Here is a 20,292-nt window from a genome sequence, read left to right on the forward strand (position 1 = left end):
AGGCACTATGTTAGCAAAGACTGTCACTGAGTGTAAACACAAGTGGCCTCTGCACAGCAAGCAGCCCTGTGATCTTCCCAGAGGTCAGCCCCACGCTCTGCTGCTGTCAGGCACAGGCAAGGTGTTGCTGATCCATTGGGGATGGTGGTGGGATGCATACAGGTCTGAGGCAGCTCAGCCAGCTGAATCTGCAGTGGAGGACAGCGGTGGGTTACCAGTGAAGCCCAGGGTGGTGTTGAACATGCTCACCCCAATGGGAGGCTGGTGGCAGCTCCCATGGGGTGTCCCACACTGCCACCCCCCCATGCAGCTGGGTGATAGGCAGCAGCTGCTCAGGGAGGCACAGGGATGCACCACTTTTGTTCCCCCACTCCAGGATGGCTGCTGGACATAGAGAAGGAGGTCGGAGGGCTGCCTGCTCCCTGCCTTCGCCACCCCCAACACACAGCCCAGCCTGGACCCCCCCTTCCTCAGGTGCTATCGGGGGCAGGAGGAACAGGGCCAACCCCATTCATGGCAGCAAGGGGAGGCTGGAGTGAGACGGGGCATGGGCAGGCTTCTCCTAAGACATCTGAATTTCTTGCCTACAATGACAAATATGTGGGTGATTCCCAGCCTCCTGCTCTGTAAAAGCAGGATTTGTCTTGCCTGTGTGGGTTTTTTCTCTTGGTATGAGGGTTTTTTTCCGGGTTTGTTTGGGTTCTTTTTTGGTAGCTGTGCATCTGGGTGCAGTGTTCATTCTTATTTTTACTCTCTGTGCGCAAGTTTTGGTGATAGGGAGGGGAGGAAAGCCTTGTGACTGGCGGAGGAGCCATCATTTTGCCACATCTCTGTGCCACCAGCAGCAGAAAAGCCATTGCCATCCCAAATTTGCCAGCTGATGGTTCTGCTGGCAGAACAGTGTTTGGAAGGGAGGGCAGAGGCCATGCTGCAAGATGCCTTTGCTGTTAGCGAAGCTGGGTGCATCCTGCACTGTCTTGTTTTTTCTCCTTGGCATCCTCCAAGCCTGCTCAGGAAACCAAGCTGGAGTTTCGTTAATGCAGAGCTCAACAATATGCTGACACCAAACTGCACGAGCCCCCAGAATTCTGCTTGCCAGCAGCCAGCCAGGGGGCTGATCCCTGCCAGCAGGCCAGGGGCAAGAGGAAAGGGTGAGTGGAGTCAGGGGGCCAATGTGTCCAGCAGCAGAGTGAACCCTTTGGAGAGTTTCTCTGGGGACTTTTTCCCCCTTGAAGTAGCCAGTAAATAAATGCAGTGCAAAAATGCGTCTCTCCTGAGTTATTTACAGCTTGCCCCAACGAGCAGAGCTGGGAGGTGGGAGCAACCTGTGCAGGAGGAATAGTGCAGAGCAGCTCTCAGGCCCTGGGCATGAGCACAGACATAGGCGCTCCTCTCCATGGTGCCTGCCAGAGGCGTGCGTGCGTGCGTGCTTCTGCAGACTGGCAGTAAGGTCCTATGCGTGTCTGATCACCAGATGTGCGCCGAGCTGTCCTGGGATGACCTGGGAAGCAGGAGCAGCACCTTGCAGCCGTGCCCTGCCTCCCAACACACTACATCTGCAAGAGTAGGAAGGGTTAATCACCACTGGGGTGAGCCTAGGCACTCCCTGCCCTTTAATTCAAGGGAGGCAGGTGTTTTTCCAGCCCTCCCTAGGTGTGTTTGCTTTATCGGCATGAATTCATAGTCCTGGCTTGCTTAAGCTGCAGAGAGCATGAGTGTCTTATGTGAGCATTGGGTTGAATTTCGCAGCCCGCGCCATATAAATAACCATGACCATCCTTTCTCGCTTTAAAAAATAATAAGGAAAGCTGTAAGTCTGTGAATAGGGCACCTAGTGAGACCAAATCTGTGTGCAGGGCACTTTCAGACAGAAATCATCTTCTCTGTCTTTTCCATAAGTGCGACAAATGTTTCTCCCTATAATTTCTTTCCCAGTCTCCTGTGGTAACTTCCTTGGCCATCTGAGATTACACTCTTCCTCCAATTAGGAACGTGATGTGTTTTGTCACTGCTTGACAACATCTGCCATGTGGAGACAAAATCAGGCGGCTGATCTGGAGAAGGCCAAAAAAAGAGGGGAAAAAAACATTTGTTCATGCCAGAAATAACAGTAATAACAGCGTGCATATGAAATTTGTGTTACAATCCAGGCAGCCTGATTAATTAAAAGGGAAGAAAAAGGTGCTTGAATATGCGGGCTCAGCAAACACCAGGCTGTGCTCCCCCACAAGGAGCACACCCTGCAACCAGAGGTGGCCCTGGGACCTCGTGTAACTCCGTGCTGTACTCTTGAAAGCATGTGTGTTTCTGTTTGTGCATCTGCATGCCTCCCACCTAGCAACCCTGTTCTGTGTCTCCTCCCCAGGGGCAACCCTCCTGCCAGGGACCGAGCCCACAGTGGACACGGTGTCAGTGCAGCCCATTCCAGCCTACTGGTATTACGTTATTGCCGCCGGAGGTGCTGTTGTGGTGCTGGTCTCCGTCGCGCTGGCCCTTGTGCTCCACTACCACCGGTTCCGCTATGCGGCCAAGAAGAGCGATCACTCCATCACCTACAAAACCTCCCACTATGCCAACGGGGCCCCCGTGGCCGTGGAGCCCACCCTAACCATAAAACTAGAGCAAGACCCCAGCTCACGCTGCTGAGAGCCGAACAGGAACGAGAGAGCAAACAAAACACAAAACAGACAGACAGACAGAAACTAAGACTTCAAATCCGTTGCCTCAGTTTTGCACTTTTTTCCTTACCTAGCATACGTGTGAACTCTTAGACATCTCCGTCCCTTCTCCATCCCCCAGCCCTCCCCGAATCTTTTACAAACTCTAAACTAATGCTGCATCTTGGATCACCAGAAGAGACACACCGCCCCTTCACTTCAGAAGTGAACACTCCCTTTCAATTACTTTTCGAGGACTCTTGGGGTGTTGGGTGGGGTTTTTTTGTTTTGTTGTGTTTGTTTGGGGAGTATTCTTTTGTTGGTAGGCTTGTTTGGTTTGTTTTTTTTTTCTCCTCCTGGTAGGCAACCTGCAAGGAAACTTGATGGTGAGCCTGGAAGCCTGCACGTGCAGCACGTGTGCGTGTGTGCTAAATCTGTGTATGCGAGTGTGCATGGGAGCGCGTGCATCTGACTGACTGAATGTATATTTAGAAACAGCCCTTTTTAATTTGCTTGTTGTTGCTTCTACTTGCACAGGGAATGTTTTCTTTTATTTTTTTTTAATTTTTATTTTCCCCCCTTCCCGCCTCCCCTCTGGAAGGTCTGGGACATGTTTATGGTAAATACCCTGATTTGTTTACTTGGGGAAGAGAGCAATGCTTTTTTGTTGCCTTATCTAGCTTTGGCTGGGTTTCTTGTTTGATAGCGTTAATGTCTCGGGTGCAAAATGAGAAGAAGAGGCCAGGCTGGACAGTAGGAATGTCCACCTCAGATGGCTAGAAGAATCCATAGAGGTTCATAGACATCCAAAAAGTAAGATCTCTCCATCTTATTCTTTCTGCAGCCAACATGATAACACAGCCATTGTTTGGAAGGGGAGGGGGAACCCTCCTCTTCCCCCACCTGCAAGTGAATCTATTTAAAGTTGCCTTATATCAGAGAAGTTCATAATGAATGTTTTGTTTGTATCTGTTAAAGCCAGCCTTAGGGTAACACATAGACTTAAGCAGGTCTAGGGTGGTTGCTAAATACTGTAGTTTCTTGAGAATTGAAGGTTTATTTATTTTGTAAGTATCCTCACTCTGGGTGCTGATAGTTTTGCTTTTACATGGGGAAGGGGAAGAGGGCTCCTCTTTGTCTTTCTGCTAGAAGTATTCAAGGGACAAGTATAATTTCCCTTTCTGTGTTTTGGGTTTGTTTTTTTTCCTCTGCCAAATTCATAGCTGCTGAATCATAAAAATTGCCAGTTGACTTTCTAGAATGTCAATTAGTTTTGCGTTTGCTAATGTTCTGCTTCTTAAAGCATCAGTAACATCGAGCAAGCAAAGCCTAGCAGTCATGCCTGGGGGGCCCAGCTATTGCTGCTGCTTTAAATGAGGAGGCAAGATGGAGCCTCCAACATGCCTCCGACTGTTGAATGGCCCAGCATATTGTAGTGGAAATGCCTTATATAAATTACTGAATGATGACATGCAAAAGTGGTTTGAATCATTAACTCTAATCTGTTTGCAGGCAAAAAAAGTACCTCCAGTGAGCAAGGTTCTCCATCTTGTTTGTGTTCATTTGTGATGAGTGATCAGATTCCCTGCCCCCTCCTAAACTTGCTAGTGTTCCCCACCCCTCCTTTGCCCATGAATATTGCATAAAATGAATCGAGGCGAGCAGCTCTTGTTAACTTCCCTGCAGTCTCGAGCTTCCTTTTGGTCTGGGGAAAGAGTAGAAACATAAACAGTGCTGTGCGTACGTGGTATTGACCCCTATTGCAGTGGAATCCTCTCCCCAGGGATCTCTGTCGATGGGGATGTCATGCTCCCCTCCCACCCTGCCTTTATTCATGCAGCCTATTTCAGCCCCTCGTGCTCTTTATTCGGCAGATTTCAGTGGGACCCCCTCAGCTGCAGCAGCAAGTGTCTAAAACATGCAGGGAGCACAGAAAAACCCACAGTGATTTGGCATCGTGAGCTTGTTAGGGGTGGTGGATGCTTGGGGCAGCATCCCCCTGGGCCCTGACTCCCACAAGCTTTGCAACACCCCTCTCTGAGGGTGGCAAGGGCATGCCTATCCCAGCAGAGCCAGAAGGGACCCGGGGGAGTTCCTGTCACCTTGCAGGTGGTGCTGCCCCAAAGTCCCCAGAGAGGGCCTTCCAGGGCTGGGGTGCTTTCTCTGTGAGCCTCCTCATTACGCAGCACCGGTGTTGCAGTGCGTATTGTTTGTGATGTGAAATCCCACGCCCCTCCTCAGCCAGCTGCAAATTAAAGCAGATGTGAAATGTTAGCATGCGTTTGCTGCATTTTTCAGGTCAGCCCAAGCCATGTCAGCAGATGATACCATCATGTTGCCAAAGTCAGTTCAATCTCCCTAGGTCAGATGATCCCGTTACTTTGACCAGGTTCACCCCCATAGACTTTAGCAAGTGCACATTGGTGTGTCAGAGAGGAGAATGTGGCACCCTGTCATTCAAACCAAAATCACCAAAGACAAAACAGAAGGTCACTTCAAGATTTTTATTCCCAGTTTTCCCCTGCTCCTTGAGCCCTGACATCCCCAGCGTTGCCCAGTTGCCTGTGTGTGAAAAGTATCTTGTGGAAATTTGAAACTCTTTGAAGATGTATTGTGTGGAATGTAATAAAATGATGATATTTTTATACAAATATCTGGGGTTTTTCTTCCTTCTTTCTTTGCTAACAAGAATGCTGTTGGATGAAGCAAAGTGGTGGTTCAGAGCTCCATGTTTCCTTTTGGAGCATCAGGGCTATATCCTTTAGGAAAATGGAGCTCCTGTCCCTGCTGCATGCGGACCTGCAGCTAACCCCCAGCTCCTGGCAGCACAGCTGGTGTGCGCTCCCTGCCTTGCTGCACTCAGGATCAGGCCATTAATAGTGGCTTTTAGATCCATTACATTTGTACCAGTCCTTAGTGGGAGTTTTGGGCGGCTGGACTGACACTCGGGATTGTTTGGGGATTTCACTAACATTGCTTAAGTGCTAAATTGTTCAATGTGATTATGCAGAATTTCTCTGGCTGGGGCCCCTGGAGACAGGACATCCGACTTCCCGGGGCCCCAGGGGCTGGCTTGGCTGCCAGCTCAAGTAAGCCCTGTCCTCCGTCCCCAAGTGCAACGAAAACCGGGTAAGCCATTACCAAAATTAATAATGAAAATGGCAATGTGTTCCTTTTCTGTAAAATCCTTGCCAGGCCTCTGCATGAGCAGATGAGAGCCATCCAGGTGCCATGCTACTGAGGGTTTGGAAAGGTGTGCGGCCCCTGCCTTCCCTCCACACAAGTCCTCCCACCTTGTTACAGGGACCTCTGCTGCCGCATTTGTTCTTCCCATCTTCCTCAGGTGCACCTTTTGTCCCTTCAGAGGAGTCAGCAGCATCACATTTCATATGAAATATATTTTGCTGACAGTCTGAGAGGTTTTTCTTTCCCTCCTGCATTTATTTTTCTTCTATCATACTCTTTACACTGGCATGCAGCTGAGCTTTGCAACGAAAATTCCTGGCTTTACTAGGAATTCAAGCCATCAACAAAAAAATAATTCAAATGTGATCCCTCACTTTGGCTGTTCAAACACAAGCAAAGCTGAGGACCCATGCTGCTTTTTTTGTGGGGGGGGTGAGGGGGGGCTTGTTTGTTTGTTTGTTTGTTTTTCTGTAATTGTACAGCAAAGCCTGTACACTTGTAATTTGCATTTTGTACATTTCAGTGACTGTCCAAGCAAAATTCAAAACAAATATGCACATGCAAAAAACAGGAAAGGAGAGGCTAGCTGATGGCTTCCCGACAAGGAAGAAAAAAATTCTGTTAAGCAAACAGACAAAAAGAGAGGAATCATTCAGGATTTAATTATTCCTTATGTGCACCGCAGCCAGATTGACCGGGGAGTTGGGTTCTGCTCAGGCTGCAGTGCATCATAGGGAAGAAAGCAGCTAAAATTAGCACACTTTCTTTAAGAAAATGAATAAAGTTTAGTGTGATTTTGATGCAACCTCCTCCGCAGATAACTTCAGGCATTTAAGGGTCTATTTAAAAAAAAGGGATAAACTTTTTAGGGTAGCAGTAGGGGTTTAATATCTAAGGGGGTGGCATTAGGGGTGGAAGCCTGATGTCTCCTGTGTGCCACAGGGAGGGTCTGGACATGGCTATCGCAGTTGTATGTGGGTGACGGTGCTGTCTTTTTATCTCTGCAGTTGCTGCTGTGTTGTAGGGAAGGTGACTCTGTGTGGCTGTCGGGGGAGGGTCCACAGGCACTCTCTGTACATGCCGGGGCAAAGCCTGTGGTAAATGGGGGTGTGAAAGAGGGAGCAATGGCCTGGCGAAGCAAAGGGTGCCGCGGGAAGGTCTGTGCTGTGCCTTGCTCAGGCAATGTCAGCGTGCCTGACATGGATGATCGCTCAGGACCAGGCTGCAAAGCACAGTGCTCATTCACCCAGCCCAGAGACTTGATGCGCAGTTGGATCAGCCTCCTGCCAGGGCAAGTGGCTGCAAGATGACACTTGGCTCAGGGAACCTGGGGCTGCTTTCCCCCGGGGTTGTAAGGGCAAGTTAAGCTTTCTCCTGGGCAGGGTCGGGTTGCAATGCCTCTGCTGGGAATGAAAGCGAATGATGTAGAAACCAGATCGTGCAGGGGTCTGTGTTGGGACTTTTGCCCCTCTAGAAGCCCTGTGAAAACCTGCTGACTCTATCGAGGCATTTTTTCTCAATGTTGGTCATTTGCCTTGGAGGAACGTGTCATGAGTTTACCCCATGTCAGGGCAGCAGAGCTTGGCATGCAGACACCAGGCGAGGGCCTGAAGGGGAGCTTGGACAGCCTCTTGGCTTTCCGCCACAGCTCCTCCATCAGTGGCTTTGGCAGCTCTTAGCAGTGATTGCAGGCGTGACTGCCAGTTTGAGGAATAGTGTCGTTAGCCATTGCCACTGTAAAAACAAACAGCAACAACAGGGAGGGTGATAAACATATCAGGATGCGGCAGAGCTGCCGGCTTCTCCCCCAGCTCCAAGCCCTTGTGTGGCAGCAGTGGGCTGGCAGTGCTGCCCTTGCACTGAAGAGTTGCTTGGTGTGGGACTGGTGAGCTCTGACATGGAGCGCTGAACCCAAACAGCAGCGCCTTATCCGGGTAGTCCAGCACTTAGAGAGAGGGAAAGGAAAACCACACTGTATAATGCCACTGTAACGCCATATGCATGCATGCTGCCACCACTGATTCCCTGGCCTTGTGCTGCTGCCGATGAGAGGTGCAAAAGCAGGACGCGCCAGGGAGGTGCCAGGGAAAGGGGCAGGCTGCAACGGGGGATGTGGCTCCTGTGGGGAGGGTTTGGCAGGTTCCCTCATTTGGGCAGCCACCTTGGCCATCTGCCATGTGTGCGGTGAGGGCAGGGTGCCATGTGTTGGAGGGCAGCGATGGGGCTGGAAATAGCTGCCTGCTCGCATTCACCTCCGCACCAGGTGTCCAGCCCGGTTTCATGTCTCTGAATGCTTTTGGTGGGGGTCTTCACCTGCACAGCCGCACTTCGGCATCTTCTCTGCATATGGGAAGCCCAAGGAATGCAAGAGGCTCCTTGGTGCCACCCAGTTTGAAGGTGGTATGTGGTGTGCACGACCCGCCAGGGCAGCTCTGAGGCAATCTGAGGATAAGGTTTGGGGGTTCCCGCGCTGCAGAGGGCAGCCTGGCCAAGGGAGAGGCTGCTTGTTTGCTTTCTTTAATACTCAGCTGTAGCCAAAGCACTCTTTTAATTTGAAATTTGGCAGGGATTTAGCCCTTTTGTAAACTAAAAATCATTCTGTGTTTCTGGAGGAGTCGGGAAGAGAGAAGTGAGGAACATTTTTCAGCTGGAAATAGAGCGATGGGGGATTCAGAGGGAGTGTTTCTGCCTGGTTCCTGTACTGCTGCTTTGAGAAGCCCTTTCCCATTCACAGAGGGTGGGAGGTGTTGCCCCCCCCAGCCCCCAGGGCTCCCAGCCCGAGGAGTAGCACTGTGCTGCCGCCGCCAGAGTGATGTCAAGGCGAGGCCACAGCGGCTGCTCTGCTATGTCAAAACAAAATGATGTGTGTTGGAGTCACATTATTGCTGCAGAAAGAAAAGGGCTGGGAATGAGCAAAGGGAGAAAAGCAAGGATCAGAATGGAGTTGGAGCTCTGCCTCTCTCAGCCAAGGCTGGGGAGTAGTTTCTGACTCTGTTTTCCTGGGTTTAGCTGGATTTAATATTTCAGGCCCTTGTGGGCAGCAGAGCCCTTGCCAGGCCAGATAGCACCAGATGAGATGGCTGTTGTGGCACCAGGAGAGAGGGGTGAGCATGTAGGAGGGCACTTGCTGGTTTTGGGGAAGTGAGCAGCACACGGTTGTTTCCTCGCTGTGGAAAGGACCAGAGGGCAGATGGCTACCCCCTTTTTGTAAGAGGCACTGTCACAGATGTTACTGGAGAGTGAGAGATGCTAGGTAGCAGAGCCTAGAAGGCACCATCACCTGGTGCAGACCCTTCAGTCCCAGAGCCTGCAGACCCTGCAGAAAATGGAGAGTGGGAGCACAGGGACAGTGGGAGCGCATCCCAGGCAGTCTCCAGGCCAGGCTTCCCTGTGCCAAAGAGGCTGTGGGCAGGCAACAAAAAAAGCTGGAAATTGCTGCAGGTTTGATATATCATTTGGGAAAGGCACCTCTTGCTGACAGGCTTATTTTGTTCACTTAGAAGGAGCCCAAGAGGCTCTGCAGCTACCATCTACAAATGACTGTGTGTAGCGAGCTAGAGATGCCTGGTGATAGAGCTCTGCCCTGGGACAGAGGGACCCGGCAGCAGGCAATGCTTGGTGCCCGGACTTCAACCAAAGTCAGTCTAGAAAGAAACAGCAATTTTTTCTCAATGGTGGTCATTTGCCTTGGAGGAACGTGTCTAGGCTCCAGCACTTGGGACTGGGTGTCCTCCCCAAAGCAATAGCTCTTGGTTTGGTGCAAAGGTCTCTGCCTGAGGCAGTGGGCACTGCTGGTAAGCCTGTGCAGGCAGGCTGGCATTGAGCATGTGTAGTGGTGAGAAGTACATGCCAGGCCATATGATGCGTTGACCTCAGCTTTGCAGAGGTAAGCTGCCTTGGGCAGGTTTGGAGACCTTTTCTGCAAGAGGAATGTCTATGTCTGTGGTGGGAACGTCATCTGCGCTTGTGCCTCCCTGTCCACCCTGGCGAGGCATATCGAGCATGTCACCCCCTGCCTTCCAGTAACCCCCTCCCTGTCCCAATCCCTCCTGCCCCTGCTACTATTTTAAAACAGATGTATATTAAAGCCTCTAATCTCTGCAAACACTAGTTCTGTCCTGCTCTCCCTCCATGTGAGCTCATACAAACATGGTACTTTAGTTGGTCCTGGTCTTTGATTAGAATCTCGTCTTTCTTTTTTTCAGGTCCCATAAATTAGCCTTTTAGCTGGCAGTGCTTTCAGATCCAACAGATAGATAACAGCCTTTTCTCGGCATCCGACCATTTCCAACAACATCACTAACATCATCTTTTGGGCATGACAGGCTAGGTGCTCATAGCCATCATTCAGCACACACACCTTAAGAAAAGCCTTTCACTCAGGAGAAAGCACTCCTCCTGTTTAAATACAGTTCCCCCAAACTTTCTTGCCTACCCTTCTCTAGTATATTTTTTTTTCCTTTTAAAATGCAAAGTAAATTGCACCTGAAAGCTGCCCGTTAAGGAAGCAGCTGTACACAGCACAGGACGATATGTTTCTCCTGTTCTGCCCAGCAGCTTGCAGGGCTTTCCTGGGGACCACTTTCCAAGGGGGTCACTTTCTGTGGCCTGCACCAATTGTGACAATATTGCTCAGTTTTTTCACAAAGGAGCCTAATTGGTGACAAATCGCAGGCTAGTTTCTGTGACGGGAAATCATCTCCACTAGGAACTGAACTGAGACCACCAGCTTCAATTCCCACAGACAGCCACAGAGCCAGAGCTGATTTTGTTAATGACTTGAGAAACCCTGGTATGGAAAAAGAAACGATGAGTTTTATTTTTCCAAAGCCAGCATAGAGCCCTGTGTGACAACATACAATCTGATAGCAATGAAATGGCATGTGGGCTACAGAAGAATAAGGGCCTACCATGGGCCTGAGGAGGAAGGAGAATGGGTGAGGAGGAAGATATCATTAAAGCAGGACTTGGAGTCATATTAGCATGGGGAATTGAGAAAATTGCTAGAAGAGTAAATAGATTTTGGGCTGGGCTTTTTGTATAAATGTTTTCTCTTTTCAAGTTTCCCCAGTGCTCCTTCCTTTCAGGCTGGAAGAACTGGTGTTCTTTTGAAAGTGTTGATTAACTGATACTTTGGTTTTTCTGGCTTTTCCCTCAAGGCTACCCTGGGAAAGAAAAAAGCACTAAATTGCTAGCTTGTTGTCACACAAAATTTAGAGGAGCTACAGTATGGAAAGGCAAAAGACTTCCACTGGCCTTTCCCCACACGGGCTCCTTGGGCGGACCATGGTCCAATTTCCACTTTTGCTCGTGTTTGAGCAACCTACAATTTCTGTAGGGTTGTGTGGGTGACATGAATGGCAAATTTCACTGCTTGTCTTCTGACGGAGGACTAGCAAAGCAGACATCTCTGTGTGTGAACTGCTTTGCAAGTTATTTTCCACATGTTCAGCTCTAAATGTTTGCAAGAGGCCCTCAGGCAGTTCTCCCAGACCTAAGATGTTGCCATCTGGGCCTGTCAGTTCAGGAAGTGTTGAGAAATCATGTGAACTCGCTGCTAAAGTGAGGATTTACAGAAGATGGTGTGCACCTATGTTTCTTCAACAAGCTACCAGCAGCCTCAAGTCAGCTTAATTACCTGGCTCACTAGATGCAGAGCTCATTGTTAGGAGGGCCTAGTGTTGGGTTTTGTGTGTCCCTGTTGTTAGGTTCACTTGAAAATTCAAAGAAATCCCTTAATCCTTTGAGGGTGGAGGGCAAAGGACAATTCTGCCCAAAGAATAGGTATTTGGGAAGGTATCATCAGTACCAGCACAGAGGATCACTGCAGTCAGATGTGAGGTGGTCCTGGGGCAGCATGGCATTCAGCAGAGCCCCCTGCTCTGGACATGAAATGTCACTGGTGGGGATTGCCTGATACCATTGCCTAGTATAGCAAAAAAATAGATTTGACAATTCAGGAGGCCTTTTCCAGTCCTAAATCTCCGCAAATATGCATAAATATTCTTTTATAAGGTTTTGAGTAATTTCTTTGCATGTGGCTTTTTAGGCACAAGTTACATTCTTTGGTTTCAGTTGGTTGTAAGTAATCTCTTAAAACTCTTCTTGCCATTTTTGCGCAAGACATGAAGTAGCCTTGGTTTTCAACCACAACTATTTCAAAGGTGTGACTTCTACCACTGTCTAGTAGTCCCTGATTTTCTGCATTCCTCATCATTTTGAGGTGCCTTGTCAGTTGAGCACCCCAGGTTACAGTTAGCTTTAAAAAATCCAAGCAGATCAAAATGAGAGGGCATTTTGTTTTGGAAAAATGAAAAACATGGTAACTATACATAGAGATAATGCTAGGAAGACTACACAGGAAAATAACTTACTTCTGCTCAGAACACAGCATGTGCATTTTTTACTAGTGCTTGATCTGTGCTGAAAAATAAAAAGAAATGTTACCACTAAAAGGAATTTGGGTCAGAGAAATGTTAACATAAACGTCTAGATATGGGTATGCATTTGCTGCTCTTCCCATTTCAACCAGCTTTTGCATTAAAACATGTAATGATGATACATGCCTTTCTCAATTTACTATGAATTTATCCGAAACCCAAAGAGAAACTGGGTCATTGAAGCTCTGTGTCCAGTAAGATGTATGGGAAGAGATGAAAAGTAGAGTGTGCTAAATGGCTCTAGCATTAGTGGCAAGTAATGATAGGCACTAAGATCCTATTCAAAGTTGTAAGGATAATACCCATGAGCATGTTAATAATGAATTATGGCCATTATGCAAGCACCAATGACAATATTTTAGTACTATTCAAGTTATCTGGTTTCTTTGCTTTTTGCTCACTCTCTTTTCTTCTTAAAAGCTGGTCATTTGGTGGTCATGAAATTGTGATGTAGTGGGCAGACCCTGTTCTCTCAAGTGTGCAAGAGTCTTCATTGACTTTGGCCAAAGGAAGAAGAGGAAGAGCTCTTCCTCTTTCCATGAGGAAGAGCCTTGCAGTAGTTCAATTATTGCTTTCTTCTGGCTCGTCTCACAATCCAGTGACCGGGGTAATGACGCCCCTGAAAGGTCTCTTTAAACAAACAGTGCTTCCCATTTTGTTGTTCTAGTGAACTTCCCAAGAATGGAGGATGAATTTCCAATCTCTGAGCAAGACTTTGAAGACAACAATGATTCAGGTTGGTACCCAAATGCCACATGGGCAATTTATCTGGGGGAGCTTGTGTTTTAATATCAGATGCTACAGTTACTCACAAACCTCTGCTTCAATGGGAGTTAGGAGCTAGCACACACTTGAGACCTTACACTCAAGTTGTGGCTCAGTGCCTGGACAAAGACATTAGCTTTCTTTTCTTGTTTTCCTTTTTCAACAGTAAGCGACCTTCTTGCAAAGTCACTATACTGTATTTGTGTTAGGACAAGTGGAACTGATCTTTCAAGCATTAATTGCTGCTTGCATGGCATTTTGACTTGTAAATTGAGAAAATGAGGTCTGGGAGCTGTGACAGATTGTTTCCATTGTTTTGAACCCACTGGCACTTGAAGGGCCAGAGTTTCAGTGGGTGTAAAATGCTCACATGCTATTTACATAACCTGTGATGTAAGTGGATTAGGGCACCTAACTTGGTAGTCCAGTGCTTTGCATTACTTCTAGACCTGGGTTAGAGAATACTGCTGCGATATGTCTATGGGAAAGCTTATACTCTTGTAAGGCCATCACAACTCCAAGTAAGAAATGCATAAAGGCAGGGAGGGAAAGTGATCCTTGGATAATAAGTGCCCATTCCACTGCAGATTACTTTGGATCGGATAGGAACGACACACTGTTCTCTACTAACTCTCCAGGAACCCCGAAGCTGGACAAAGAAAAAAGCTGGCTCTACACCCTGGATCCCATCCTGGTGACCATCATAGCGATGAGCTCCCTCGGCGTCCTCCTCGGGGCCATCTGTGCTGGTCTGCTCCTCTACTGCACATGCTCATATGCCGGGCTGTCCTCACGGAGCTCCACTACACTGGAGAACTACAACTTTGAGTTGTACGACGGCATCAAGCACAAGGTCAAGATGAACCACCAGAAGTGCTGCTCAGAGGCCTGACGGGTGCCCTGGGGATCACCCTCAGTGTTGCGCCCGGTGAGGTGGGCTGGCAGGGGTTTACCTTTTTTGCTGTTTTCTATGGGAACTGAGTGCCATAATGGGGAATGAGGGGTGTGGAAGGAGCAAGGGGAGGCGCTGCTCCTGCCACCAGGTCCCACCAGTGGATGATGCTCTGCTAGGACCGAGTGGGCATTCCTGCAAACCGGACTGTGCCGGGTGAAGGGGGACCAAGACCCTTGTTTGTTGGTTCACCTTCATTTTCTGCTGATGCGAGTGGCTGGGACATGGCAAGGGAGACTGGTTTACCTTTTGGATGTGAGAAACTAAATGGTGATCGTTATTTCCCACCTCCCTTCTGTGGTGAGTTGCTGAGAAGGCTGAGGGACTTCTTCAGCCACCTTGTCTTTAGAAATAACACACACACAGAGAAACCCTGTCCATTTTACACCCCATCCAGATACCTTTTTGGCTTTAGGGATTTGTGCACTTCATACTAAGACCAGGAAGCTGCAGTTCCCAGTCCTGAAAATGGAAGCATGTTGTTACCTTCAACTTTCCTTCTCCTGGTGGCAGGGAAAGGTGGATACTGGCTTTAGTGTCAATGGTAACAGCAGTGCTTTCTGAAGTCATTAAGAAATAAACTAGAAAGGAAACCCTATGTGTAGAAGCACCTCTTTGAGAGAAGCTGAAGAGCCTTAAAGTGATTTGTGAATAAGAGCCATTTATTAAATCCAGATCTTGGATTGCAACAGCTGAGGCCTTCATCAGGAAGGCCTTTCTTTGAATTTCCCACCCCACTTGATCCTGCCCTTTTCCCTTTTTTTTCCTTTTTTTTTTTTTTTTTTTTTTTTGCTATAATGAGAAAATTGCAGCAAACAAAAGATAGAGCCTGCCAGGCTCCTGGCACTCAGGCAACAGCTTTGGGAAGGGGGCTTCACTCGGGGTTTGACTTGAGGCATAGTGCAGAGGCCTCTCTGAAGTGCCAGGGAGGGAAAATGAACGGGGAAGGAGGCTAGAGCCATGCCCACAGTCCTGGGAGCCCAGCCTTGGTGCCCACTGGCCCCCTCGCCTTTCCAGTGCTCCCCTTCTCCCTGGAGCTGGGGGGCACGAGCTGGTGCTGTCAGCACCAATGGACCAAACGGCTGCCATCATATCCCCTTCGGAGCAAAGCTGTGCTGCTCCTGACCAGCAGCAAAAACATGAAGTTTTATTTATGAGCTGTGTTTTGTTTTACTTTGAACAAGTGCCTTAGAAGAAGTATTTTTTCCTCCATCTGATGATCAGTGCTATATCAAACAAAAAGTGAGGCCTTCATCCTTCCCTGGCAAAAAGCTCTTCACCGCTCTCTACCAGGTAAAGCCCGGCTGAAGAAGTCTGGACTTTCTACTTTCAAGTGGTCTGGCTGCATTGTGTGGCAGCTGATAGCTCTCCACGTACCACTGTGCTGTGGGAGAGAAGTGTTATGAAAATAATTTAATGGAGAAAAAGGGTACAAATACTGGGCCCCAAACCAATGCCTTCATTTCCAATTCAGTACAGACGGATCGCCCCTATCAGTTTGCACGTAGTTAAGCGAGAAACCTTTCCAGCATGTTGGGGTTGCTTTTCCAGGGGCCCTTTGGAAATACCTGGCATGTCCTGATTTTACATTTTGCCTAGCAAACAGGTTGAGCCAGAGTTGGATCTTTTTTTCCTCACTAACCGCAGAGCGCTGAAGGTGTGATGTGCTGTGAAACTCAGTTTGCACAGCCCCTGCAAACACATCTTGCAGGAGGCCAGGTGTTTGGGGAGACAAGCAACATCTGGAGAGGGGATGAGCACGGACAGTGCCCCAGCTGCACCTCAGTGTGGCGGGAATAGGAACATTTGTCTAGTGTTTCATGAAAAGCTCCATCAGACAGTAAGTTTTTAGGGAAAAAAAGAAAAAAGACTTCTCCACTGTAAGGAAAATGCATGTGTTACTGAGGAAGCAGACACCAGCAGCTGTGTCATCAAAACAGCCACAGCTCATACACGCACACGCAGAGACGCTCACACACACAGGCCTTCATTTTTTTAATTCACACTGTGCGCCCAACAGAAACGGCAGTAAATGTATCTCAGATTCTCCTTTCAAATCACCTTATTTCTTTTGGCATTCTTCGTGGGCAAATTCCCCAGGGGTGTTATTTTCCTGTACAAAAGTAACAGAGGCAGTAAGAGGAAATGTACCAGACCATTTCAAAGCTGGATTGCTGCTGCTCAATGATTTTATCCCCTTCAAATCACAGGTGAGGGGAAGGTTGAATGGAAAAGGACCATACAGTAGAAAAGTCAACTTAGGCAAACAATAGGTGAAAATATATAATTAAAAAGGTGGCGTTATGGTGTCTAGTAGGCGTACAGAGAGAAGAGTTCGTATATACATATATTCAGAAATAGTGTGTTTGCACACGCACGTGAATTCTCTGTATGTATCGTGTATGTGACTTATTCTGTGGGACTGACTCGTGTTAATATATCTCTTGATCTGGGGCAGGAGAGTACTGCTGATCTTGACACTAATGCATGGGCCCAGCAAAGCGTCTGCCCTGCGTGCCCCACTTGCCCCTTCCAGACGGGGCAGGGCCCACGCGCGTGTGCTTGCCGGGTGGGAGCAGGCCAATAATGCTGCAAAGCCGATACCTCACTTACCTCTGCTGGGTGCTGTACTGTTCTACAGAAAACTGTGTTTGATTGTAACTTCAACAGGGAAAAAACAAAAAGTCATCTGTGCATTCAATTCATTGCATCCTCCTCTCCAAATAGATTAGGTTTGCTGATCGCAATTCCCTCTGTGAAATTCAGAAAATTAAAAAAAAAATAAAAATAATTGGTGAATGCCATTGCTGAAATGGGCTGTTACCTCCACACCCTTCCCATGGAGAGGACATGTTGCTACCAGGCAGGCTGTAGTGCTGGGTGATTTCATTTTGTGGGAAAGTGTCGGAGTGAGCATGGGAATTAAACCATTAAGAAATTGTATGCAGAAATGGAACTTCTCCACGGTTTGCAGTTCAAGGTATTTGACCGTTCACTGGCTGAGCCAGGACTTATGGACTTAAAAAGCTTTTACTGTGATTCTTCAGTGTAAAAAAAAAAAACACAAAAAAAGAAATCAAACTGTGTTTATATGATTTGTATAAAAACCTTTTAAAATTACTATTTAATAAACATTATGGTAGAGATTATGTTTCAGTGGCTTTTTTACTTATGAAGGAACAACAACAAGAAAACCAAACTGATAGAGATGTGGGCAGCCAGAAACCCCCCAGGGAGACAGAGGCACAGTTGGAGGGGTGCGGAGCCATGCCCACCGCCCTCCCTTGCTGCATGTTGTCCAACCTCCTGGGGAGGTCACCCCGGGCTGCCTGTCGCCTCAACGCGACGTGGGGCTGTAACATGGACCTGCACACTCACACATCCTCCAGCTTATACACAGCCTCTCCCGCTGGAGCCAAGGATGGCTGGAAGCTGGCCCAAGAGCAGCACCCGAGCATAAAGCCAAAAGTGGACACAGGTTCCTTCCTGCCACTCTGTGCCACTGCCCGCGATCCCAGAGAGGAGTGCGGTTTTAGGCTAGGAAAAACATAATTTAGGACTAAGACAGCTCAGAGCTGAGCAGAAAGGTGCAGTCAAGGCTTTGCAGTACAACCACATAGCACAGTAATGGCCAGCCAGTGGGGGAGGGTTGCGGGGGGACATGGTGGGGACACCCTGGCTGCATGCAGGGCTGGCAGTGACTGAGCGCGGTGGCACAGGCACCACATAGGGAGAAACCTGCACCTTCTCTGACTCCTCTCAGCGAGCCTCAGGGGTGTGCAGAGGGCCAGACTGTCCCAGCTCAGCCACCCCGCCGGAGTGCAGATGCCGGGTGCCAGCATGCCCCTGTCCTGGTCCCATGGCCCTGCGATGGCAGGAAACAGCCAGGCCAGGAAAGTCCTCTGTGGTTTGGCTTCAGCCTCAAACCTCACAGCAAACCCCAAAGCCAAGCCTGCTCCCACAAGCATGTCTTCTCCATCCTCTCCACCTTGCCCTGCCACCCTGATGGTGGCCCTGACCCGGAGTAACCCTCACATCTCACAGGAGTCCCAGCACCCTGCCACTCTCCCTGCACTGGCCAGTGGGGAGCCAGTGCAGGGCTGCAGGGAGCAGGCTGGAGAAGCAGTGAGGCTGAACCTACATCATGGAAACTCTTGTTTATTTACAGGTGCCCTGACAAATGAGAGCCAATCCATCAAGCCCCAGGCACCTCCAAGGCAAATGAAAATTTGCTGCCATCTCCTTACTGCCAACACGGTGGCCCCCTCCCAAAGTGCTGGTGTGTTAAAGAGGGTCTTTAAGCGATGAAGGGCAGCTGGCAGCTTAGATGAAGATGACAGCGTAGCTGCGACCTTGACAGCTCTTGCCTCACCCAGGAATAAAGAACTGAGGTGCAGATTGATACCAGGGGGAGAGGCTGTCAGTGAGCAGGACGGAGACGGCAGATAAGCGACTCAATCAGTGTCAGACCTGTCCTGCCATAACACCGCCTGTAAATCACTGCAGTTAAAGAGGCGCCTCCACTAAAGCGAGGAGCAGAAAGCAGGTAATAGAAAAATGGGCGGCAAAGCACAGATATGCACCAGCTGGGTTAAAAGCCTGATAGCTGGGCTGCAGCTGCCCCCTGGGCACAAAAGGGAGACAGGCACCCACTTTAGGAAATTGAAATCTTTAGGGGTTTTTAGCACAAGCTGGGATTGCACTTAGGTGGGCTGCTTTGCAGTTGGCAGGGTGGGGTGGGACCCGGGGAGTATCCATTTGCATTTGCCATGCACATACAGGTACCTGCCACCAGCAGAGGTTGGGGGGGAGCGTGGCAGAGGGGCACGGGAATCCTTCATATGGCACAAGACTAATCAGCAGGTGAGTGGGCTAATGAAATTGATTTCACCATTCTCAGCCTGCTCCAAGATGGGGATCCAGCCGCTCCAGCACGTCCTCGAGAGCTGATTGCAATCGTGCATGCACTGTCACTGTCTCTCACACCCCTTCTTCTTTGAAATATTCCTTTGCTTTTGGGTTTAATGGGAAATCTTTTCAAATAATGACTTGCTCTCTGAACAGCTGGGGGCTTGGCAGTGAGGGGGAGCCATGGGGCTGAGCTAATGAGTGGATTTATAATTAATTAATTGCAGGCAGGTGCAAGTGGAGCCTCCCATTGCCTGTCTCTCCTCTGCCTCTCTCTGAAGAGCTCCTCTGTCCCCTGGAGACCAGTGTTATCACCAGTGACTTAAGGGGATTGAGTGAAACCTGGTGCGAGCCATGCAGTGGACAATAACTTTGGCAGGCAGGATGGAAGTTGATGCTCACGCTCCCTCCCCATGGGGACCATGGGGAGCCTGCCCATTGCAGCACATTGCCTTTACATCTCTGTATCTGCCAGGCTCCCTCCACTCCGACCATGACGACTGGCACCCACAAAGACACCTTCTCTCCACTGGGCAGCTCCCCACTGCCCCTTCCTGGGGAAGTTCGCACTCTTTACTGGAGCTGCACTGACATAGTTCACACCTTCCAGCTTTACACCCCAGATGGGCCAAACCCACTCGAACGTGACAGGCAATGGTGAGCCCCCAAGCCCTGATTCCTGGTGAGCTGAGCACTGGGGGCCCCACTGCAGCAGGTGCCACTGCTGCTGTGCCCACACCACGTACTCTCGGCCTTACTTTGGCTGCTCCAGTAGGTGCCCAGCAGAGCCCTACGGCTGTAAATACAGAGGGGACCCAGGGTTTTGGTCCGTACAGGTTTATAGCAAAATTTGCATTGAATTCAATAGGTACCTATTGTCACTTGCACTCATCAGGTAGGGTTAGGCTTTCCTATCAATGCCTGTTATACACAGAAACCCATTTAAGGCAACAGACTCGCCATGACTAAAGCTGTTTAATAGGAAAATAACTAATCCTTAATGTGTTGAGAGGGAATGACTCCCCTCTAGGCTCCTGTATCATAATTCAGTTGCACCACTAATATCCGAAATGGAAAGCATTGAATTAAACACTCAGCAACTCTACCCCCGCCTTGGCCTGGGTGCCAAAAATCAAGGGAAGAAATATAGCCTTGCTTCCCTGTGCTGCTACGGTGGGTGGAGGGCTGCGGGATGAGCCAGCATGGGCTGGCTGCTCAGGACTGTTTCCTGCAAAAGACTTTGCTAACATTTCCCTGGTTACATGTTTACAAACCCGGAGGAACTAGCTGTCCCAGATGTTGTTGATGATTTCCTATCAGGTCCCTCCCAGCATGGTGCAGGGCTGCTTTGTCACCCTTCAGATCAGCTGCCAATCTCATGCTT

The 20,292-nt window shown here is 49.0% G+C and overlaps 1 protein-coding gene across 6 annotated transcripts in view; it reads left to right on the forward strand.

Annotated features, from left to right (window-relative positions):
• The window catches only part of NRP2 (neuropilin 2), a 90,371-nt gene extending 73,222 nt beyond the window's left edge, over positions 1-17,149 (forward strand). For 2 of the 6 annotated variants that reach the window (XM_075093713.1, XM_075093715.1), the window contains exons 16-17: positions 12,951-13,019; positions 13,636-17,149. In XM_075093713.1, coding sequence (XP_074949814.1) covers positions 12,951-13,019; positions 13,636-13,940 — 374 coding nt within the window. In that variant the 3' untranslated portion in view covers positions 13,941-17,149. Of the gene's footprint in view, positions 1-2,365; positions 5,309-12,950; positions 13,020-13,635 lie in introns of those variants that run through there. The other 4 variants (XM_075093716.1, XM_075093717.1, XM_075093718.1 and 1 more) reach the window with 2 other exon arrangements.
• Positions 17,150-20,292: the final 3,143 nt, after the last annotated feature.

The sequence above is a fragment of the Phalacrocorax aristotelis genome, chromosome 5, assembly GCF_949628215.1.
Source record: "Phalacrocorax aristotelis chromosome 5, bGulAri2.1, whole genome shotgun sequence".
NCBI lineage: Eukaryota > Metazoa > Chordata > Aves > Suliformes > Phalacrocoracidae > Phalacrocorax > Phalacrocorax aristotelis.